The sequence below is a fragment of the Pogonomyrmex barbatus genome, unplaced genomic scaffold (assembly GCF_055798465.1).
Source record: "Pogonomyrmex barbatus isolate J1 unplaced genomic scaffold, ASM5579846v1 scaffold7, whole genome shotgun sequence".
NCBI classification, from domain to species: domain Eukaryota; kingdom Metazoa; phylum Arthropoda; class Insecta; order Hymenoptera; family Formicidae; genus Pogonomyrmex; species Pogonomyrmex barbatus.
Window position 1 is genome coordinate 2,830,736 of NW_028297171.1, and position 24,342 is coordinate 2,855,077.

A 24,342-nucleotide genomic window follows, 5' to 3' on the forward strand; every position below is an offset into this window, starting at 1 on the left:
TTAATCTTTACATTGGTAGAAATCGACATAATTCTAAATAGAACGTTATCAATATTTAATCCGTGAGAATTCTTTCTTCGAGATAATACGTTCGATTTTTCGTTGTTTGCGTTAAATCACACGACACTGTGTCGGTTAGTTTTTTTTTAGATTATTTATTTATTTATTTTTATTTCTCGAATATAGACCGTATTCCGACATACACTATCAGTACTGAAAATTTATAATTCACGTTACATATACTATAGATTTTCACTGTGTATATGGCTACGTTCCAATTTACGCTCAGTTTATATCCGTTTCTATTGATGTAGAATAAGAACTCTAATCTCGATTTAAATCTAAATTCTTACCTTTTTCTAATTTTTCGAATTTTCTAATTTTTCGAAAAAGAAGATAAGCAAGATAAACGGAGATAAAGTTAATCTACATTGATGAAATGAGTATTAGTGAGCATTATTTGTCGTTGTTTAACATTTGACATTTGAAACGAAAAGGATGAAATGATTTCATAAATGCTGTAAACATCAGCATACTACTAGACAGAATATCGAATTAAAACTGTCTTACCAGATGTAGGAAAGAACAAAACGATACGTGAGTAGGAGCAACTCGTCGTAGCCCACGGCTATGAGATATATATCTGCTTTTAACTTACTTATTTTGCGTAATAAATAAGTAGAAACCATAATTATTTATTACACATGTAATAATTTTAACATTTTACGATACTTATATATTATAGCGTTACACACTTAAAAATTGCATCACATTAAGAATTGCATCACATTAAGAATTATCTCACATTAAGTTTCCAATTTGTACAAATAAGGAATTGTTCTCTTTTTCGTTAAAATTTAATGAATAAGAAAATAGCAGGAAAGACATCCGTGTCCACACATTTATGTCTCTTTTTTCAGATTTATCAAGATAAAAGATCAAAGAAATTTTGTTAAATGCTCCGTTTCATCTATATATATAGGGCGACATTTATAATCAATTTTTATATTTAAGATCGTTATAAGATTACATTTCAATCAATAAAGTAACCATATAAATTTACTCAAGATGATCTTAAATATAAGAATAGACTATGAATATTGGTTATAGTACTGGATGGAGCAAAATTTCTTTGATCTTTCATCTTGACAGAGCTAGAAAGAGAAAAATAAATGTACGAGCACGGATCTCTCTTTCTATTATTTTCTTATTCGTTGAATTTTGTCCAACGAGAAGAGGCAGAAGTAGCATATTTTGTACAAATAGCATATATTGTACAAAAACATTGGAAACATTAGGCTTGTTCTTTTTGACTGAACTGGACTGAACTGGTTCATACTAGTTCATACTTTATCTTTCTTTCTTATATTGGAAGAAGAACTCTGAACTAGTGTAGAACTAGTTTAGCTAAAAAGAAACAGATCCATTCTTGATACAATGTAATTTTTAAATGTCGTAAAATTAAAATTATCATATATATAATATTAATAAATATTATATTAATTAATATAATATAATATAATATAATATAATATAATATAATATAATATAATAAAGTATAATATATAATATAATATAATTATATTAATATAATATAATATTAATAAATAATTACAGTTTCTACTTGTTTATTACGCAAGACAAGTAAGTTGATGAATGCGGCGGACATATTATCAGGTGACATCGTGACACGAATCGCTCCTACCTATATATTGTTTTGATCTTTCTTACATTCTCAAAACAATTTTGATTCAACGCTTCAATATTATGTATCGATAGCTGTAAGCGTAAACGGAACACAGTCTGCATACATATATCGGAACGCGGCCGTAGTGTAGCGCAAGTTTTGTTTTGATTCCGGTCGGCCGGCTGGCTAGCGCGCCGTGTTTACATCGACTCGCGCCTAACTTCACTCTGTGAGAAGATCGCCGCGTGGGACGAGATAGAGAGCCGTGCGCCGCGACACAATCCAAGAAAGCGATCTCCGTTGATTACGCCACGTACTTTCCGATCAAGGGTAAGTCATCTCGTGCTCTTTTTTTTTTTCGATCAGCTGATCGATGCTTGATCGATCAGCTGACGTCGCCTACGATATTAAACGATGCTCGATCCCGATTCTCGTTAGCGTCGACGAACGTAGCGCGTGATCAGTGTGAAGTTGCTGTCGCGCTTGACCTTTCTAACAGGTTACCTCGGACAGGTTTAAACAATCTCCCATTTCCCGTTATTTGTCCAGAGTGCATCGGACGCGTGTTGTAAACGTGTAAAGTGAGAGCCGGAGTGTCGAATCGAACGACGGAGTGATAATTAGTCGGTGCAGCGGTGATTAATATCGTTTATCCTCGATATTCGCAATGGCGCTTAGCGGCGCTCCAAGTGCCGTTATCGCGCTAATTGACGGATGATCGACGACTGTGATTAGTCCCTAATATATCCCGGCGTACTCGGCGGGAGAATGGAGGGGCGGAGGGACAAGAAAACGGCGGGGTCGACGAAAAGACGGAGGAATCATCTGGCCGGTGAGTGATTGATCTTGTAATTATTATATTCGATTGTCGAGTTACGTACTTTTATCTTCGACGATTGTCGACTACGTTATGGCGATATCGCGTTTCGGCACGTGTCTTACCGTTTCACTTACAAAATAACGAAAAATACATGTCTTCTTTTTTTTTCTATCTATCAATTGGCTGGCAGTGCAATTTAAACGTGACGTCACTGTATTTTCCGAAGCGAACATTTTGTGTGTTTTTCATTTTGACGATATCGAATAACGCTCGTTACACGACGGAGACGTAAAAGGTTCTAGGGTTTAACGAAAGGTAAACGCGATTTGTAAACGGCTTTACGCTTCGAGACTGATAAGAGCAATTGAGGCGGTTTAATCGAAGTGGCATCGATGATTCTCTTCCAACGCGACAAGTTAATCGATCAGGGAAACGAGGAAAGGGTAGAGCTCTTGGTGGCGTATCTCGAGTAATTCGCTCTCTCACCCTTTTTCTTCTCTCGCGCAAATTCGACGACGCAATTTACACGTTTTATCACTATTGTCGCTATCGCTCTCGCGTCTCTTAGGCTTCGTCGTGTGAATACTGCGCCACGCGTGCGTAATTATAATTTCGGAGAGAGAAAACAGTGAAAATACGACGATCGTGAGTCCTTAACGCTTCTACGATCTACGACCGCGCGACACACCGCGCGACGAAAATCCGAAAGGGTCTTCTACCCTTTTGAGATGACTAGCAAGAAAAAGATACTATAGCAAAAATAAAAGTAAAAATAAGAGGGCTAATGAGAGTATAAGCTCGGTATTCGTATTGCGCAATACTTTTTGTGTTCAAGAATAATAAAATTTGTTTGATTATTTAGATGCGTTTTCGGCTCCATTTTGAACCGTCTTCAGCATAAAACAGTAGAAATTTTCAAAGCTCCCCTAGAAGCAACGTCGAGCATCTCCTCGTTGTTAATCCTGTATCGCTGACACGTGGTTGGAAGGTCAGGTGGCCAACGAAAAGAGACACAACTCTCTGTCACAATTCTACGGAGAGAAATGTTCCGATAAAAAAAAAAAATATTAGACTGGGAGATATCTGAGAGATCTGAGAGCGTGTTGGCCGAATTCTTGGATCGTCTCGTCGATCGGTGTGTCCATACATCTCAGGTCCTGACGGAATTCTCTCAGCATTGCGAGAAGCGCAGATCGTTCATCTGCTCCGTAGATCCGAAACCCGTGTGAATTTTCCCTTGAAATCGAATCTCTCTCGACCGCAGGCGTCTCGAACTCCGGGATACTCTCAGGACCTCAGATCCAGCACGTCAGATCGATACGCAAAATTTTTCACTCGCTCACTCATGGGATGACATTCGCATCCTTAGGCTGCGTGTGAAAATACGCACTTTGAACGATCGCTTCGTCGTACGCGTGTAACATTGCAATTTGACAATCGCAAACATCATATTACCTCGCTCGACCAATCGCAGATTTCACGGCAACGCGTGAACAACTAAGTTCTTAATTCAGCGTAGAAGCGACAAGTGCGCTGATTTTTTTTTTTTTAATTGGTGCACGTTGTTGCCTAAGTCGCGTTAATTCTCGGATAGAACCGACGGACGCGTCTAGATTTTTTTTCTAATGATAAAAATATCTCGTTATTTTACCAACCCAAGGAAAGTCGCGGCCCATTCGAGAGTGTAATCTGCAATCTGCATTCTCCTTTTTTCCTTTAATCTTTTCACGATGATTAACGATTATTACTTATTAATTTTTCGAGATTGCGAATCGAAATAATGTTCTCGCACTTTCCGTAATAAACGCAATTATTGTGCGTTTACCACAAAAGCGTCGCCTTTTACACTCGCGTTTTATATCTAGATAAAAATATAATCGCAATTTATAGGTGAATGCGACAAATGTACATAAATACTATTTCAACAATATTTACAATTCTGCTCAAGTCGCGAAAACATACTATAAAACGAAACACTTTAGAAACGCTGTATAAAATAATGTTACAATGTATAAGGGTGGCACCGGAACTCGCAGACTTTTCGAGAGTGCAACTTGCAAAACACTTGAATAATTTATGCAAGTTAATTTCTTCATTGCGCAATAATATCTTTAGCAATTATTAATACTATTTTAGAAAGATATTCTGGACTTTATTCATATCTATCGTTTCGCCTACGTACGCTAATTATGCGAGCTAATCACATTTCTGTTCCGTACGTCATATCGTACAAGTGTCATCTCCTCCGGATTGATCGGTGCTCGAAATAATTACATCCTCCTCGCCGAGGAGTCGGATCGCAACGCCGGAATAGCAAAGAGATATTATCAATGTGTCTTTAAGATGTGTTTTACATTTTATATTTAACGACAAAAACTTTCCGAGCTGCACTTGCACTCCTGATAAATGGCATGCTAAAAATGTAAGTCGATGTACACCAAACGTCGTGGTTTATCAAGTTATACAAAATGCGATGTGAGGGATGCGCTCAAGATTGCTCGACGGTCCATTGGCTCTGTGCTGAATGCTGCCGAACGCTTTTATATAGATGCGATTAATAGAGCCAAGATCGTCACTCGATCATGACTCGCAACTTAACCACATTGACATTGACATATAATATCAACCATAATCGCAAATTAAAAAAAAAAAAATTTCAAGAATTGTTGCTCGGTACAGTAAGGCATTACGATTCTAAGGCTCACCGGAAGTTCAACGTTTCAGATATCTACGGTGATCGTTCGTTGCGATTTGGTAAGTGAATATATAGTTGAAAATGCGATCTATCTCACTCTGCGAAGCGTTTCAAGAGAATTTTTCGGCAATCCCGGCGACAGAGCCCGGAGGATAGCTCGCAAAGCTTGCACGCACTTTTATGTTATGCGACGCGATGAGAGAGGTCTTTGGCTTGCGCGATGAATATATAATATATTTTCCAAGACTCGAAAGAGAGCGAATATATATATATATATATATATATATATTTATATATTTATATATAAATATTTATATATATATATACGCGATGATATCGGAAATTATTTACACAGAATAGCGTCCTCTTAGGCGAGTAACGCCTTTTCTTTTCTTTTCTTTTCTTTTTTTTTTTTTTTGATTTGTTCCATGGCTCCTCCGCTGCTTAGAATTCGCGTTTTCTCCAGCATCCGAGTTCTCTCGTCTTCCCGTGTCTTCCCAAAGATTTGACTACAGCGCACATTTTTTTTTCTCCCTCGGATCGATACAATAAAATTATCGCGGGCGAATCGAAAAGCAATTCGTTGCCGCTGTGACGCGAACAAAATCGTGTATGTACGGTAGTAAGTATATTATATTAATCTCCTTATATCTCAATCACGGGGACATGTGTTATTCTAGTCTTGTTATCGGCTAAACCTATCGTAAGAACTTTACGATACTTAAGTTGAGCTGCTGAATTAACAGTACGTCGTGAATACTTTTAGAGTTCTTATGATTACGCTCGCGTGTCCAGACCGCCGTACTCGGCTCGTTGCGTCCAAATAATTGTCAACGGGGTCAATCGTTAATTCGTTTTTGCTTTATTACTTGCTATCTTGCACGTAGAAAATAAATACAGATACGTCCTTGAGTGAATTGTGACCTGCAGACTCGATATTCGATTGTTAGGAAACTAGCGAGCATTAGAACCGCCGCATTTCTTTTTCACGTTCGTTCGTTTTCCATCTTTTCGTTAGAGTGCAGTGTAATTAGGCGATTGTTCTTCATTTTCGTTAAGTTATCCTTTCCTCTCGTCGAGAAAAAAAAAACGAGGATTTGGCCGTCAGAATCGTCGTAGAGTTCGCGATTGAACGCGAGACAAACGTGTCAGTTGCGTTTGTAGTTTGCGTCAGTAATTAGTACAATGATGTGTTAATCTTAAAACTATACACGAAAAGACACCGATAAAGTACAGTTAAGAGCATAACGTTGCATTTAACGTTTAAGCAGTTCTCTCCTTCAATTTTTTATCGTCGGATCAGAGATCCTGGGGCAGTAACAGGATCAGAGATCCGATAACAAATGTTCCGGGCACTCCGGAACATTAATATTATTTAGATTTACGGCAACATTTTTTATCCTTTTCTTTTTTTCTTCATCATTAATTATCGCGACTCGTTCAAACGGGGAGCGCGACACCGCCATAAAATCATCATAATCGCCATCGGCATGTTGATTAATTATTTCGAGGCGATTACGGATGACGAGCTATAACACGAAATAGTTAAACACTTAAAATATATCAGGTCACGATAAATTTGTCAATAATTAATATCGAACGCTCGTAAGACACTGCGTAAGACACGCTAACTCTAGGCGGTAAATCTAATTAAGTAAGTAAGTAAGACGAAGACGTGCACTTAAATTATGTAACGCGCCGCGCATTGGGATGCAGATTGTATCTCGGCGAGGGGGGGGAGGGGGTGTAAATAAATTATTTACTATTGATATAAACGCGCGATCGCGACATCGCGTTAATCGCGCAAATTCGGCTTGATTGAAGAAGAATTTAAGTTTTCGTGAATTCAGATTGCCGTTCTGTAACGTATATATACCGGGATGTCGGAACGTAAAGTTTCGCGACGAATATGATTCGCGGGAAAAGCGCGTATCCGGGAAAAGCGCGACCATGGAGAGCGGTCAAAGGGCTCAAGTTTGGCTAGCACCCCACGAGCACGCGTTTACACGCGATACGAAATGAGGGATAACGAGTTCCCAATCCGCGCACTCGAAACTTTTTTACTCGCTACTTTTTTTTTTTTTTAACTCGGCAACGCGTCGCCGTTGAAACGTTTTACTCAACACAGAGAGAGAGATCACGATCTACGTATCATCGCTACTTGTCACGCGACACATCTCTTTTCTAAGTCTCCAATCTACGTTAATCTACATTAATCTACGGACAACACTTGGAGACTGCACTCTAATTTAAAACAATAACGCCCGACCTCCTTCTTAACTTTTATATAATAATTTTTGCGTATTTTTTTTTTTTCTTTCTTTCTTTCTTTTATTTCAACTCGCGCGTACCAAGGATAGGTACAGCGGAGATTAAGTAGCTCTAGAAATCGGAAAAGACAAAAAGAGCTCTAAGTCCAAGATCTAGATAAATCCATCGTGGATCCCGATGATCTCGAACAAGCGAATCGGATCGTTAGGCCATACGTGTAATATAAATAGTGACTCGATGCAAAGTTAAAGACTAAACGTCGATGCTCGTTTTTCGTCCTGTGACGTAAATATTTTCGCCTTATCGATTCTATCGAACGAACTGCTCGCCATTGCACGCAACATAGTGATTTCCGATGCGATATCGTGAAAAATCTGTCCGCGGTATTCGTGTACCGTCAGTACCCGCAGGTGCACTCGTTTCATTACATCCTTCCGCGTAAGTAAAATTTTATCTCCGAAAGATCCTCGTGTTCTTCGTTTAATTAACGCAACACGATCGAGACTTTTGTGACGCGCGACGGTCTGGACACGCGAGCTCAGTAAAGTGGATTAAAGTGAAAATCGAATCTGTGAATGTTGTAAAATGTAAAATGCAAGATTTTTAATATCAACGACAAATTACAAGTAACCTAAAGTCGCATAGGTTTTTACATAGGGTGCATCCACTCTACAGTTTTCCCTGAAACAGACAGTGAGCGCTCCGTACGAATAAGAACATTATTATTACGAGATTATTACTTGAGAGTGATGGTGAGAGAAACTTTTTGGAAGCGATCGTCGCGACAGCAAGCGTAAGCGGGTTTAGGTCGGGTCAGGTACTTACTCGTCCTCCCACGGGCATACTTCGTTAACATTATTGTCACGCTTCTCCCGAGGCACTGCTTCCGCCGCCGCCGTCGCCGCCGTCGTCGTCGTCGGTCGGTCCTCTTGTTGGGCGTCCGGTTCCCAGACAGGCACGACCTGCGACTCCTCGGGCAGCTCCTCTGTCGTCGCCGGTTCCTCGGCCACCGGTGACACATCCGCCCCGGTATCGGCCCGCGAGTCCTCGCCTTTCGTTTTCTCCTCGGCGGCGATCTCCCCCGCGTCTTTCGCCGTACAGCTCTCGCTTGCCTCCTCGTCGACGTTCTCCATCGTGGAGTTGTCGCTCAGTAGATCGCCCACGATCGCGCTGATGCTGATCAAGGGCGCTTTCGCGGTCGTCCTGAGAAACGGGATGTTTTGTTTTTCGACCGTAGATATTTTCGACCCGATACCGTTCGCTATCTCACTTGAGACTCCAACTTACTTGGGACTCGGTTGACTCTCCTTGACGACGACGGGTTCCGCGACGATCTCCTCTTCGGGCACGATTTTCTCTAGAGACGATCTCTCCTCTACCTTTTCGACTACCACATGGGAGTACTCGAATGACTGCTGAGGCGACGGATAGTTGCAGGATGACATGGACGCGCGACCTATGTCGGATAGCCTGATACGACCGCTCGCTGAGCAAGTAGAATAATTTCGCGTTATCGGGGCGGGGCCTGTCGATGTACCTGTGCCTTCGAGAGACAGAAAGGGAATGATACTTGGAGATAGACCGTACTTTTCGACCGTCCTTTTCGTACTATTACTTTCGACTATACTGACCTATGCTAGCGCTGTGCTGTAAATTACACTTCCGCAACCGTTCGGAAACGACGTCCGTGATAGCGAGGCTGACGTCCGACGACGAGCTGCACGAATCCAGTTGCGCTGAATTTTTTCGGGAGACGGACGCGGCCTCGGCGAGATGTGCGATCATCGCGTGGCCACCGCCACCACCGCTATCCCACACACGTCGGGTTTGATCAGCTGATGCTGTCCCTCCAGAGGATACGACATCCGACGTTCCTCCGTGTTCCGTGCTCGGACCCGGCACAGCTTCCCATGGGCATACGTCGTCCGTAGGGCGAACTGTTGCTTCCGTCGCGCCAGCATCCCTGACAACAGGAACTTTATTATATTTAGTTTTCATCGTTTGCTTTTGGCAAAGATACCACGCGCTTCGTGTGCGTGTTTCGTATGTTTCTGCGTATGTATGTATGTACGTGTGTCCATGTCTCTTTCCAATGTCAGTCGTACATGCATGCGGTAACTCCATTCCACGATTAGGGGGGGAGGATGTAGGTCTTTGTACATGTAGATGTTGCGAGGGGATGTAGGTCTTTGTACATGTAGATGTTGCGAGGGTGTTTCGGAATTATCTTACTCGAAAAGTGTCAGTATGAAGTTGGCGCTTCCAAATTTATTGCGAATTTTTAATAAATTAATCGCATCTGATTGCCTTACTCATATTTATGTTCATAAATAATTTTTTGTCTTCCCAACAACAAAGAATTAAACAAAAAATTAGAAATTTCATCATGACATCTCTAAATGTTTGTTTTTTTTTTAATTATATTTGGAATTCGATAATTCACAATTTTTTCATATTTGCCTATAAACAATCATTTTTTGCCCACAGCGAGAAAGAATTAACGAAGTAAACAAATAAAAAATTAAAGCAAATTTTATCACATGTACTCATATGTGCATTTTTCTTTAAATTATATAAAAAATTTGATTGTCAATTTGTTTATAATTTTTTTACCTTAGATTTTTCTCAAACATATTTTTGCAATATATAATACTTTGAAATATTGAATAATCTCAATCTTTTCAATTATTTGTTTATATTTATTTATATTTGTTGGATAGACAAAAAAATGATTATTTATAGACAAACGTGGATAAATTGCAAACAATCGAATTCCATACGTAATTTAGAAAAAAACATTTAGCTTATAATAAAATTTGTTTATAATCTTTTTTTACTAAAAGGATAAAAAGTGATTATTTATTTATAGATGATGTGGAGAAATTGTGGACAATCAAATGCAATACTAATTTTGTAAAATTCATTTGGGGTGCTAACTTCACAGACCTAAAAGCTATAGCGGAATAGAAATGGATAATTCCGAAGCACCCCCAGTGGGGATCTGGATGATTTTTATTTTGTTATGTCGTTTTATTTCTTAGAGTCCTTGTCGCGTATTCGAGTGAACGCAGGATTTTAAGATTGGAAGAACACTCTTACGAAACATTAGAAAATGTAAATTATAAAAGAAAATTTTATAATGTGAAAAGAAGTTGGTACATATTTTTCTTGCTGTGCAAATAATGTGCTTGACAAGTATCGGTATATGTGTTACATAAAATATTACAGAGATATATATATATATATATATATATATAAACATAGAGGTATATATAGTAAGCTTGATACGGACGACACAATATCGACATCAAGACACTTATACAGAGTGTCTCAAAGTACAATAATGGGTCAATAGCGATTGTTTTGTTTGCTAAAAAGATAGAGACGCGCGTTTATGTACAAAACAACGACGGTTTGCCGACGAGGTTGCCTTTGAGATACTCCGCATACAATGTGGCATTTGATAGTATTCAGAAACACTGAGATTTATCAAGGAGGTTCAAAGAACGGGCACAATATTATCATACAGTACTATTTGATACCAATGATACACGCTTTACACACACATTTTGGTGAGCTTTTTGTAAAATGATTTCTTTGAGAGTGCGAGAGTTTTCAAACACACCGAGATAAAGAGGATCTGCCAAAAATCTGATACGAAGGTACAGTGGAGCGCGCGGTGCAGCGGAGCGCGTTAATAACTCGCACCGTCTCTCTCTCTCTCTCCCTTCGTGTATCTCGGACCGGGCTCGTTATTGCTCGATCGTTATTTCGAGCGATCGACGGCGAGAGAGCCGCGGCACGCGACACGAGGACACGAAGAGGAGCAGGAGAGCCAGGAAGCTCTATTAAACACGCCGCGTGCGTCGTCCGCTCCGACACTTAATTGAAAAAACCGTGGTATGTATCGGGGGTGACTTACTGAATACTACGTGGACTAGGCCTCGAAGGTATCTTTACGAGTCGTGGTAGATCTCCCCTGAAAATACGACGCGCACGAATAAGCCTATCATTGGCCACGTCCACCCGGTACCGCGCGAATGGATAGCATGCTAAAAGCGCAAGAAATAGCCGGTATCCCGCCGGACAGTCCGTAGGATAAATATGTCTCTGTCACGGGGACCATCCTCGGGCCCCCAACCCCCGCATACCTGTATGGGATGTCGGTGAGATTTGACTGGCTGTGGGAGTGCGGCACTCGCGGCGCGGAAGTGACGTCACGGACGCCGCACACCGCGAGCTCGTGGGCGCTCCCGGAGAGGCTCCGGTCGCTTCCCCTTCGCCTGCCGCCGCCGCCTATGTTAGAGTGCTGCAAAATGCTAGACGTCGGTGTCGAAGTGGAGGAAACTTTCTTCTTGGCTTGACCGCCGAAGCCGAAAAATCTGAAAAAAGAAAGGTGGAAACGTTGGTCGACGGTCGTATCTTGTCTGATATAGCGCGACTCTGACGGCAGAGCTTACCTCTTTTTCTGTAGTGGTTGCACGCCGGCAGCTAAGAGATTACGATATTGATCGGAACGAATAAATCTAGGATAACAGTCCTTCTTCAACAGTAACGTATATACATGCTCCGCGGCGGAATCGAACGTAAATCTGCTCGGATTTTTCATCTCTTGATGAACTTTCTCCATTGTTTTCCCGTCTATGTTGATTTCGCAGGGGGCTCCGGGCGCCAGGAATTCTCTAAATTTTCGAACGTCACAAATAGATTATTTTTTTTTTTTTTCTATATATAAATTGAAATAATTAGGACATGTAACGCAGCGCGTACCTAAAAATTTCGTTGACTTTGTCAGGTATTTGTGCTTGAAAACTATGCCTGAGATCTTTGACCGCCAGCCAAAATCTTATATTCTCGTGGCTGTACTCCTTTCTTAAATAATTCGTGAATTCTTGTAAACCTGTTGCGACATAGAATAGCGCATGTGAGTTTAGCGAAATGAACACGATGTTCTATTAATGCGATCGAAAAGTTTTGTACCTGTAGGATCAGACATAAGTTCTTCCATCGACAGTGCCCATCGTTTAACGCGCTTCTCTGTAGGAACTTCCACTCTAGACACGCATATAAAGCACGCGTTATTGAAACTTGCCGCCATACGCCATAGGTATCAGATTTCAATTACTCACAAGGGACTATTCAGTTGCCAAAACATATGATCGTCGGTGATCCATGGGTTGGAAGGTTGCGGCTGTACGAACATCGGATCGTATTCCACGTACGTTTCAAAGTATGATTTCAAATTTTCGACCGCAGCTGATACCTTTATCCTCGTGCGTGTCAAACTGTTCCGTAGAAGGGCCACCTGTCAAAGTCACGGAGGAATATTAATCGAGAAAATCTCGCCGGTCGATCGTTTTCTCTCAACGCACCCACCTCACGTTGCAGATCGGTGAGAGTGCGTTTGCGTGACGGAGGTCGCGGAAGTCCAGGACGAAAACGAGTGGGTACGGGCACGACTTCCAGGCTACTGAGACAACCGGGTGGCGGCCGATAGACTCTCCAAAATGCTCGTTCCTGCGAGTCGCTCACTATCTTATCGCCCTTCTTGCGTTCCTTAGCTAGGCGCACCTGAGTCCACAGAATCAAGGCAGCACGTTTCAAGAAGTCGCGTGTATTTCGAAAATACGGAATTATTATTTATGCGGGATATGGATTGTCACTCTATGGTGCTATCGATAAAAATTAACGACGGATTGTTATTCACCTGTTCTTCCGCTTGTAGTTGTATTATGTCCCACTTGTTCTGCAGGTTCTTGCGCAGGCTGTTCAAAGCTTCCTAAAGATAGCACGATTTTTCTCTTTTACGAAAGATAGTCCTTAAAATTAAGATTTTCGATACAAGCTATCGCGATTGCTACGTGAATTTACATACGATCTCATAGTCCTCGAGAGCGTGACGTTGTTTGTTCCTCAGGGTTCGTTTAGCCAGATAGATCGCGTACTCGACGTTGTCGGGGGTTCTATGTTGCCACGGCCAATAATAGGGTGTCTACGCGTATTAATTTTTTTCAGACATGACAATCGAAGGATTCCGGATAAGTCGGAAATTTTCATTTCTTATTGACCTCTCAATGCAACTCACCTGAAATCTATACAGAGAGCTATCGTCCTTAACGGTAAGCGTCTTGGAGTCATTCACCGGGAAGAAGTAGCCATACTGGCATAGTTGATTAGCAATATGGACCGCCTCTACTGTCAAACACAATAGTGCACCTTGATATCTGAGGAAACGCTTATATCGACAGAAGTGTCTCTAAGGGTCGCTTAGTGTTGCTTAGGGTTGTGCAGATCACTCAACGATGCCACATTGCTCTGTGTCGTATTTTGGTTGGGTTTGTCTGTTTACACAATTTTTCTAGCAATTATTTATTTATTTATTTTTTTTTTTAAGAAATTGATTGCCGCTTTGATGAGCTTTCTTCGAAGGGAACACCAGCTCGCTCTTTCTCTCCCTATCTTTTTCTATCCAAGTAATTATGTAATGAATAATTAATTTGATCTTTTGGTTCGGCTAGTCTATCACATGAATATCAATTGAAATATCAATTGAATTAGTATTTTCGTAAATGCTATCGGCGAATTCGCATTGTCGTTTCTCCGAGTTACGAGGACGTTTCTCTCGAAATTCATCCGACGCGAATTACGACGCTTGCAACGAAGCGGGACGGGCAATTCGGCGAAATTTACGCCCTTCATTTACACGGGGGAGCGAGGAAAAATCGGAAGTTTTTCGGAAAATTCGCGGAAATATCTCACCGCGAGAATGACCCACCGCAAAAGCTGAAGCTGAAAGTTCTCGCATCGTTAATCTCTCATCTTTTCAATAACCGGCCGGTTATAAATGATTCATAATTCGCGACTCGAACGAAAGAGAATAATCCTGGTGTGGTGTGACGTGTGTCGGTATGTAATCGATAACTCTTTGGAGGAACCAAGCGGAAAGTATCGATGCAAATGCGGAGATCGGAGACTGCGAAGCGAAACTATCGGTAGTGTCGTATCTAGTTAGCTAGTAGTAGTAGTAGTATCTTCGGGTAGAGTGTTGCGGTTGCGCGTGTCGGGAGGGAGCGAGTGGAAGAGGGAAAGAGCGGCACAGCAGCGGAGAGCAGCCGGCAACGGATCAGCGGAGTAGTAGACATAGAGACGAGGCCCGTACCTGATTCTTCGATGGCAAGCCGGTCCATCAGCCACTCGATGAGGTCGTAACCTGCAACACGCAGGCAGCCTACTGTAGTGCCCTGGCCGTGATGGCCGCTTACGCTTACTCCACAACGCAGGTACCGATGGCACTCACCCATGAACGCTGAGGGGATCGAGGTGAGAAATTGTTTTTGGCTGCGCACGGGTACCCCGTTCTCAGGGTCTTGCATCTGCCGCACCAGCTCCTCCATCTGCGCCAGAGAGATCAACGATTATTATCGTTGTCCGTTGGGATTCTTTCCATACGGCCATGGGTTTCATTACGTTTTTTCATCACGCGGCTAGGAAATGACGGTTTATATTTGCGCGCGCGCGCGCGCGCGCGAGAAAAGAGTATGTACCTTGTCGAAGGCGTAAGGCCTGTGAACGCGTGGCTCCTTCTCTTTTTGTTGTTGATTGCTAGAGGCCTCCATCGCGATCGAGGCGGCCCTCTGCGTCGCTGGCAGGAGCGGTGTCGATATCGATGGCGGAGGGGGCTGGGGAGCTGGGCCGGAGACGGGTCTACCCGAACTCCATGGGGCTCTGGCCCCATCCCATCACTCCAGTCACCCCCGCACGCCCACTGAAACATATCCCGTAAATTGTCCCTTTTATCTCCTTCATTTATCGTTTAGACCTAACGAATACAGACACGACAGAGCGTATAGATACAAGTGGATATAATTACAAACTAAATTTGTGAAAAACTTTCCGCTTCAACATCGCATGGATATAACTACGATGAAAAGTAGAAAATCGCTGATCGCGAGTCCTTCGACTGCGCTTGGAAGGAAACTTGCGAGTGTACAATTCGAAATTCGCTTACATCTCTCTCTCTCTCTCTCTCTCTCTCTCTCTCTCTCTCTCTCTCTCTCTCTCTCTCTCTCTCTCTCTCTCTATCGTTTCATTTAATTGCTCGTGCTTCTCGTTTACATATATATACAAGCCACAAGACGACGAAGAGATTTTACGAACAGAACTGCACACTGTGTTTTTGATTGAATAACCGTTTCGTTGCAAATTATTGGAAATAAGAAAGAGAACATAATGGATTTCCCGTTCTCCGATCGAATTCTTTGATCCTATTATCGAATTTCCATTCTTTCGCATCCGCGAAATCTCGCGATTTTAGGAATATCTTCCTAACTTTCTTAAATAACTACCTCTCTTGTACACCTTTATAGTTTCTCCAATTTTTAATCCTTTTTAATCCTCTTTTCATCTCGCCGATACAACGTGCCTTCACTCTCATTATTTATCTAAGCATATCGAATTAAGGAAAGTGGACAAAAATATCCAACATTTAACTCGCAGAAACAGAAACATTCGTATATTAAGGCACATTTACATAAGCTATTTTTACAGCGGTTATTGATGACAATATATTTAAATGAATGTCGTTAACATTGATTGATCCTCTCAACGTTTCTCTACTGGACTTCTAACATTCGAGAAAATGAACTCAGAATTGTAAATTATTTTCCAAGTCTTGGAATTACATTCGAAATTTTAAAGTTACCGTGCAAAAATTTAATTTTTTGAGAGAAAAAGGGAATTGTATAAATAAGAACGATCAATCTTCCAAGTCGAAATTTTTCATTTGCGAGTTTTGAAAGCTTATAAACAGTTCGTAAATAACTTATAATTCTGAATCATTGAGTTTCTTGTTCCTGTACAATGGCAGGGCCAGCGTAGATATTTAATTGACAGACAGAGAAATTGAAAATAAGAAATTGCGAAAGAAAATTGATCGAGTAATTTTAATTATTGCAAGTTTTTAATTATTGTAAGTTTATCGATTTGTTCTTCGTGCCTACAGTAGTCTACATGAAATACTAGATTGCGGGATCGTATAAAGTTATTGCATGAAGGAAAATCTTTGAAAAGATCGTTTAACTTGAATAAAAGAGAGTCGGACACTGATTCATTGTACTTCCGCCTCTCAGCTTTGCGGTTCCGCAACAAACTGCGACAATAATAAACGGCCATTGCGACGAACTGCAAAATCGTGCCAACGTTATAAACGCTTCCCTTCCCATAATTTCTGTGCATGATGTTTCAAGCCGCGGATGAAGATTTACTTTATTATTCGCCGCTTTTTCTCGCAGTCGAATAAAAATCTCTCGCAGTGTTTCTCGTAAGTCCGGAAAGTCTTCTCCCCGCCCTCGACCGAATATCGGGAGATTCATAAGACGAGATATAATCTGGGCTTTATGGTCGACTTTTTTTTAATAGGAAACCTCCCAGCCGAGAGGTTCGTGTCAAGATAAGAAAAAAAAAAAGATGTTCTTCCTGTGAAAATTTGCGGAAAAAAAGATCAGGCCGTTAGGTCTGGCGCCTGGAAACGCGACGATATTCGAAAAGTATCCGCAAAGTGCTCGCCCGGAGGACGCCCGAAAGTTTTCACGGCGGAACGCGAACGATTCTCGCAGGAAACGATACTCAAAGTTTTGCCGTTAAAAATGACGCCATGACGCCATATCGCGTTGCTGACGGTGTCGTGTTACTTATGATATCGCGTTACCATTCGACCGATCTCTCCGACAAAATGCAAGGTCAAATCGCCATCAAGGCCGCGGCGAGTTCTGTTCGATGGAAAAAAAAAAAAAACAGATACTGTTCTGAAAATGGGGATGGCTTTGTGCATGTGTGATCAGGTGTAGCCGGGCAGTAAGATAAAGCTGCCGTCGATATATCGATGTATCTCGGGTTAATGAACCTGGGCCCATTCGACTGGCGATAATGGGGATAGTGTTCTCGTCTGGCGTATAGAGAAGTAGGGGAAACAGAGGGGGAGGGAGGGAGGGAGAGGGGAAAATAGGAAATGAAATGTACACAATCATCGAGTCATGCAACACTATGCCGACATTTCCGGTCCGCGACTGTTGAAATTATTTAAATTCGCATTTTAGAGTCACTCCGAGTTGCTCCTTCCATGCTTCTTTCGACACGCTGGCTGTCGAAATCTTTCCGCTTCCGACGAAACAAGTTGTTAAGTCGGCCGTTCTATGGCATCTGTTACAAAACTCTTTGGCCTCGCCCCCCTTCTTACTTCCGAGCTTAAAATTGAAATCGGTTTTAAAGGAAGTGTCGGCGATACTTGCGAGTTCTCGAGGAGTCGTCAACGAGAAATTTAAAAACGTTTTCAGGAAAGTACATTTCGGAATAGGGAGAGAGGGGGAGAGAGCGGAAAAGAGTGAGCGAGCGAGCGAGCGAGCGAGAGAGAGAGAGAGAGAGAGAGAGAGAGAGAGAGAGAGCACGCAAAACGAGGGAGGCTGAATTCCAATCTGAAAGCGCTCGATATAGACAGAAGGGGAATAGCCAGAATATCAAAATGAATCCCTAAATGACCCGGGGACAAGCAGATGCGTGGGCGGAAGCACGTCCCTCCCCTGCATCCTCGCCAAGCCTGCACCCTCTCTTCGTCTGCCAATTTACGTGCTAATCTGAAATCGATAGGTCCTCCTGGCACGTCCTGAGACTTTGGGGACGTACGTTTCTACGAATTATTCAGTGTGCGGGGTTATTAATGTCCTGCTCAATTACAGGCGAGTTTTCAGCGACTGGAGGAAATCAATTAAACACGCGCGGGGGTGGCGATGTCCCTCGTCACATATCGTTAACCCTCGGCTACCGGCTGAGATTACAACAGTCTCATTTTCTCGTTTCGCTCCATAAATAGTTCGTGTAACGCGTCATTACGTCAAAACGGCTGTCCGCATCCGAATCTGAAATTTTATCCCGTCATTACTTCGATTTGCGCTTTGGGATTTATTTAATCTGCATTTATATTGCGTAACCTCACGTTTATTTAAAGGATTTTACGTTGCCCTTCCATTTAAATTGATGGCGCAATTTCGTTATTTTGTGTTATCGATAACTGATATCAAATACAAAATCCAATAAGTCATTTATTAGTGTTGCTCTATCAGAGAAATAACTCTACCAGGTAACGCGTACGATAGATAGATTGTGTATCCGATGTAAACAATCGTTTTGATGCCGATAATTTATAAATTAATTGTGTTAGTCTATAGAAAATTTAATTTAGTTCTTTTGTGGACTTATGAGTTGGAATGTATGTGACTGTGTACGTGTATGATTTTTTTCCCTAAAAATTATTTAATAATTATTATGTTTTTTTTTTAATCTCTTTTGAACTTTAAAAAACAGTTTTTTTAAAAATCATTTTAAATAATTAAAAATAGCATACAAATTGCCCATTTTGCCAAACGTGTCCAATTATCTAAAAAGCACCGTTGGCCATTTTCTTCAATATTTTTTTTCGCAAAAATCATCATAAATATTGCCCAATATCAATATTGACAATGTGTATGATGTAAATTGATCATATGAAATACATGATATTAGTCAATACTGGCATATATATATGTATGTATGTATGTATATGTTATGTCATGTAGAATCAACTTTAGATAAATAAAAAAACAATATACGGCAGACTCCGATAGTAGACGAAAAGAGAAAATATTTTTCTCATTCATATATTTTTAATCGTAACGTGCCCCCTTCGTGTCATTCGTTGTGTCATGTTTCTACAATTGCCACGTCCACGAAACGATATAAATATTGCTTTCAAATTTATATACCGGCTATTGCAATGCGTCTTAGAAGATGCGTGGGGAGGAGGGCGGGGGAGGGGGGAGGGGGAAATCCGGAAAAATTGTGCTTCGGACCAATTCCAAGAAAAGCTCGAATAAGTAATATCAGCGGGAGGAATCACCGTCTTGGAAGAAGGCCGTCATAAAATTCCGAGGGCGAGCGACATTAAGCTCGCCTTTCTATGGGATTAACTCTCGCGGAATTCTCCCTTGGCGAGGGAGTCGTTTCTCCGAGAGGCTTTGTATGGCCGATAACGAATTTCCTTGTTTCCTATTCAGACGCGGGACATTCAGCAAACACGGGAGAAGCGTGCGCGGCATTAACCCTTTTCAATTGTGAGAAGAGGAGTAAAATTGTTGACTCTCTCCCGGATTCCTCGGATTCTAGGATATACTCCAATTCTCGGGACCTTGGATTCCCGGATGCTTGACTCGCGCCATTCTTGATAGCAGCCGAATTCGCGGAAGAAGTCGAGTCGCCGAATTTTCGGATTGTTTCCCGGTTTTCAGATTTCCGTCTTGTCAAAAGGCGTTCGGTTCGTCGTCGTATATCAATTCCGAAACACACACTTTTCGCTTATATCGACACTTATATCGATAATATGACGGCGGCACGACTACGAATGAAAATAAACACGGTTTGCGTTCTTTGTTTCCGACACCCGCGATATAATCGGTCAGTTTGCTCGAATGACGAACCCGGGGGCTATCCCGAGGGTTATCCCGAAATAGTCTCTAAATTGATTGAATGAATGGTTCCGCGGAGACGACACAATTTTAGTCTACGTCTCCCCGAGTCGCCGTGCGGTGCCGTGCCGGTAAATAAAACGGCGAAATCAGAATCCAGCCGAAAAGCGCCGAATCTCGCGCCTCGCGGAACAATAGCTGCGATAGATTGAAATTTTAATTGAATTTTCACATCGCGCCTATGCCTAGCGGCGATCGAAGTGCCTCGGATCGATCGTAAGATTCGAGCTGCAGTTTCACGCGCGTTTTAAATCGTGTTGACGTTCTCGCGTCTCCACTTCGTTTGCGCCCCATATTTTCGTTCTTTGGTCATCGAGGAAGGGCTAAAAGTCGCGGTCGTTTTTCTCGATTCTTAAAAAGTAACGAGGTGACAGGCGTGCGGACGTCTTTGGGCGAAGCGTATAGGAAACACCCTTGAGAGTTGATATCCGGTAAGCAAGGAGGAACCTTGACAAACTGTGAAGGCCTGGTCATTTTAATCCTCTCAGCGTTACAACTTTCTCGTCGCTGACTCTCATTTCAGATTGCACGAAAGTTATTCGTGACGCATATATATATATAAATAAATGTAAATTGTAAACAGTCGCGGTGCTACTTTCAAGCTTCTATATTTGTTTTTCGATTTTATCACAAATTTAATTCTAGTAGAGATAAACTGTAAAATTGAAAAAAAAAAAAGAAGAGCAATTAGAAACGAAACTTGATTAATAGTTATCTCTTAATAACGCGCTTAATCGGGCATGAATCATCAGCCCTTGAAAAGTCATGCAGCAGACAAGTGGATTCCAAAACGGGCGCATTAATATCGGGCGAATGCAATAGCATGATAACGTAAATTCCAATTATCATCGCTTCATCGAAACGTTATCGTGTCGATACTAACAAATTAAGGCACGCTTGTACAGCGAATAAAAATCGATCGACGTCTACGGGATATTTGCCGGTTTAATTGTCGTGCGTTGCGTCACGATAATGTCAATCGGTCGAATTTTACGTTTGCTGCGATCTATTAATTTCTAATAACAACGTGAAACGAATGTGTAAATATATTCAATGTGTAATATATTCAACGTACAAATATGATAATGGGTAATGAATAGTTGACGACTAGTTAAATTATAAAGCGCGCGAACGGAACTTTCGCATTGTCGAAATTTTTCACATTCTTAAGTTAACAATGTGTCATTGAAAAAAAAACACGTCGCCGAATTACGCTTATACGGAGAGCACATGGCAATTACACGCTAATTACACGATAAGTAATAATAATCGTCGGTGTTCGCACGGCATATGTCTCGTCGGGAATAATTATCGTGAAAGGTTGAACTGATGTAGACGTACCTTAATATGTTAATACTGTGTTAACAGTGCGGTAGGAACATCCGAAAAGTGTAAAATGCGTCGCATGAGCACTATCACCTTGCACTGTCACTGCGTCGGCACTGCCATAAATGCATCATCGTACCAGCATTGTATCCGCAATTCCCATATTCCGAAATGTCCACCGGTATACGAGTCGAAATAGTCGGGAGATCCACGTTACTACCGATACTTCTAGCACTACTATAGATGAATCGTTGGCCATCGTTCGATATGATTCATGACAGGAACTATAGAGAATTGATATTATACATTTCTATGTACTGGCATTTCGAAATGCTCTACATTTCGTAGCGTCGCGCCACTGCTGCTATAGTCGCACCCTTTTTTACTTAACGTTTCCCCAGCCCCCCCCTCCCCCCGCCCAGCATTTTTCCCAAAACGGGGGATCCGAGAGGCGAGCGGGATCCGGGATCCAGAGGCACCGCACCACAACAACTCGCAGTCTGATTCGCGGAGAATACCTAATCACGGCGGCCTAAGCGTGAACCTGACCCGGGAAGCTTGGCGCGCTAATAATCGGAAGCGCACGAGTCACCCCCCGCCTCCCCCCTCCCCGCCCCTCCCCTCCGCCCTCCCTCGGGAATGTGCACATGTTTGCGATCGTAGTGCATCTCGCGCCTTTTCGACGACGATGCCGGGCGCTAGGAGATATGACGTGGCCCAATCGAATGGTCCACTTTTCGCATCGCTAAGCCTCCACTCCCGTGGTCGATATTTATTGCGCCTCGGCCGAGGCCGAGGCTCGCGGCCGTACCGAAGGAACCGACTCGATCGCCTCGCGTCCCTCGGGCCAACTGTTAATCGGCCTCGAGGAGGAAACGCGTTCTCTCACTCTCTCTCTCTCTCTCTCTCTCTCTCTCTCTCTCTCTCTCTCTCTCTCTCTCTCTCTCTCTCTCTCCGCTGTTCCCTCCGCCGGCGAAAAATCGCCTCCTCCTCCTCCCTCTACTCTCCCCGGCTCTCGATCGACCCACGCCGATTTAACAGCCGCCACGAAGGAGGGACGGTCGCAGCACGACGTTCCTGGTGGTGTCGCGCCACTGGCGATCGTCCGTTTTCGGGGACGTGGACTCGCTTGCCATTGTCATCGTCCTCGTCTTCGTCCTCATCCTCGTTTTCGTTCTCGTTCTCGTCGCTGTTGTCATCGTCATCGTCGTCATCGTCGTCATCGTCGTCATCGTCGTCACCGTCGTCATCGAGCAGGCGATTCACACCACGGCGGTTTCCGCCGAAGAGGCCACTCTCGCGGACGATCGCGATTTCACGAGAGGAAGGAAGAGCGAGCGACGGGAAGAAGAAGATGCACGACGGGGTACGATACGGCGCGTCCGCGAGTATTTCCCTCCCCTATCCTACCGTCGCGTTGCCTCGCTGCTTTCGACCATCACCGACGGCACCGAGCAATGAAATATCACAACTCTACTACTCACTCGACGAGACAGGGCAGTGGAGCTTCATGAATGCGTCTCGCAGTACGTATCAGGCCATCGGAGCACGGCCGAGCTCACGGCCCTTCTTCCGCAGCTTCGAGTCTAAAGCCACCGTCCGCACCGATACGCCGTTAAGGCAGCACCGCGCGCGCACACACCACCAGCAGCAACACCGCCGCTATCGCTGCCACCGCCACCACCACCACCGCCGCCGCCACCACCACCGCCACCGCCACCGCCACCGCCACCGCCACCACCGCCGCCGCCGTTGCCGTTGCCGTCGTCACCACCACCACCACCACCTCCATCGCTGCCGTTGCTGCTACGTCGAGCATATTTCCGCGGGGGTAGGAGATGCAGGAGGAAAGGATGGAAACGTATAGACTAGACAGAGATGGAAGGTCAGATGGGTAGGGAGAATGCGAGCAAAGCGTTTGCGCGAGAGAGTAGAGTGGCAACGGGTGGGTCAGAGGGGCCAGCACGCGGAAAACATGCGCGCGAAAGAGAGGAGCGCGAGAGGACAGCCGAGGGGTCGAGCGAGAAGAACCTAATCCGCGTGGAGAGGGGAACGGTCGGGGAACCCGTTGGTGGTGCACCGAGCCCCTCCGCCGACGCTGTGTACGTATGTACGCGAGAGTTTATATGGGTATCTACGTGTACGCGTGTGAAAGGATATACGCGTGTCCGACTGTGGTTGTCTTCTACTCGCGCGCTCCCTCTCACTCGAGGCGCGTTGGGGAAGTCACGATTTCTATCTTCTACAAACGCACGTGCGTGTGTCACATATTGGCGAATCTGGCGAAAGAGCGAAAGAGCGAGAAAAGGAAGCGAGAGGGAAGATCCAGGAACATGCGTGCGCGCATCTCTTTCCTCTGTATTTCTCCTCCTCTGTCTCTCCGCGAAAATTGTATAACTCGTCGTCGCTCGCGAACATGTATCGCTTTCGTAACCGCTCGCCTAGTTGTTTCCCGCATTCGGCCGCACCCTCTCCGCTGGTCGCTCTCCCCGGTCATCCTGTGCCGCCTTGCCGGAGAGGGTTGCGCGCAACCGATCGTCAGCGGAGATAGCCGAAGGTGAACGAGCACGCGAGAGTGGTGGCTGGATTGGCGGGTGAGGAACCGAGGTCGTCGCGGACGCGCTCGCTCACGGGGGTGAGTCTCGAGTTTCCGCATACTGTCGGAGCCAAGTTTTGGACCGGTCCTCGTAAACTCCTAGCTATTGTCCTTCCAGTCATTGGACACAGGCCCGTGGTTAGGGATGGGACGCTAACGAATAACTAATATCAGGGTCGATAGGATGCTCCTCGAGTTGCGAACTTTACCCGGAGCCCGAGATAATCGAGCCAAGAACATTCGACGGTGTCAATGTCGATATAAGCCTACGGTTTACGCAACTTCCATAACATATACACACATGCATATATCAATTAAATCATATACAGATATATATGATTTAACTGAAATATTTTCATTTCCATTAGCACACATACATATTTAGTCTAATTGAAA

The 24,342-nt window shown here is 43.4% G+C and overlaps 2 protein-coding genes across 8 annotated transcripts in view; one reads left to right on the top strand and one right to left on the bottom strand.

The window, feature by feature from the left end:
- Nucleotides 1-1,763: 1,763 nt before the first annotated feature.
- Nucleotides 1,764-24,342, top strand: part of MICAL-like (protein) — a 63,798-nt gene continuing 41,219 nt past the window's right edge. The window contains exon 1 of one of the 2 annotated variants that reach the window (XM_089083468.1): nucleotides 1,764-2,519. The gene's annotated coding sequence lies outside the window, so the exon portion shown is untranslated. The remainder of the gene's footprint in view (nucleotides 2,520-24,342) is intronic. The other variant, XM_089083469.1, reaches the window with a different exon arrangement.
- LOC105433095 (regulator of G protein signaling 9) lies at nucleotides 7,507-23,060 on the bottom strand. 6 transcript variants are annotated; one of them, XM_025219821.2, is made up of 18 exons: nucleotides 22,835-23,052; nucleotides 15,018-15,238; nucleotides 14,771-14,867; nucleotides 14,633-14,683; nucleotides 13,559-13,665; nucleotides 13,349-13,465; nucleotides 13,181-13,252; nucleotides 12,850-13,044; nucleotides 12,603-12,778; nucleotides 12,454-12,527; nucleotides 12,244-12,373; nucleotides 11,934-12,155; nucleotides 11,625-11,855; nucleotides 11,396-11,452; nucleotides 9,105-9,436; nucleotides 8,761-9,016; nucleotides 8,299-8,676; nucleotides 7,507-8,154 (listed from the first exon to the last, which is right to left on the bottom strand). In XM_025219821.2, exons 2-18 carry the CDS (start codon nucleotides 15,087-15,089, stop codon nucleotides 8,094-8,096), a joined length of 2,628 nt encoding a protein of 875 aa, XP_025075606.2. In that variant the 5' UTR covers nucleotides 15,090-15,238; nucleotides 22,835-23,052; the 3' UTR covers nucleotides 7,507-8,093. The 6 variants fall into 6 exon arrangements, with proteins under 6 accessions (XP_025075606.2, XP_011646513.2, XP_088939602.1 ...); XM_011648211.2 differs by having other exon boundaries at nucleotides 13,559-13,668; nucleotides 22,835-23,050; XM_089083476.1 differs by having other exon boundaries at nucleotides 8,761-9,010; nucleotides 13,559-13,668; nucleotides 14,633-14,867; nucleotides 22,835-23,060.

Excerpts from the sequence above, each read along its gene's own strand:
- LOC105433095 (XM_089083474.1), bottom strand. The coding sequence starts at position 15,089 with ATGGAGGCCTCTAGCAATCAACAACAAAAAGAGAAGGAGCCACGCGTT. Across the intron at positions 8,677-8,760 it reads GAGAGTCAACCGAGTCCCAA|GACGACCGCGAAAGCGCCCT; the intron begins GTAAGTTGGAGT and ends CCCGTTTCTCAG. Across the intron at positions 8,155-8,298 it reads GTATGCCCGTGGGAGGACGA|GGAAAACTGTAGAGTGGATG; the intron begins GTAAGTACCTGA and ends TGTCTGTTTCAG.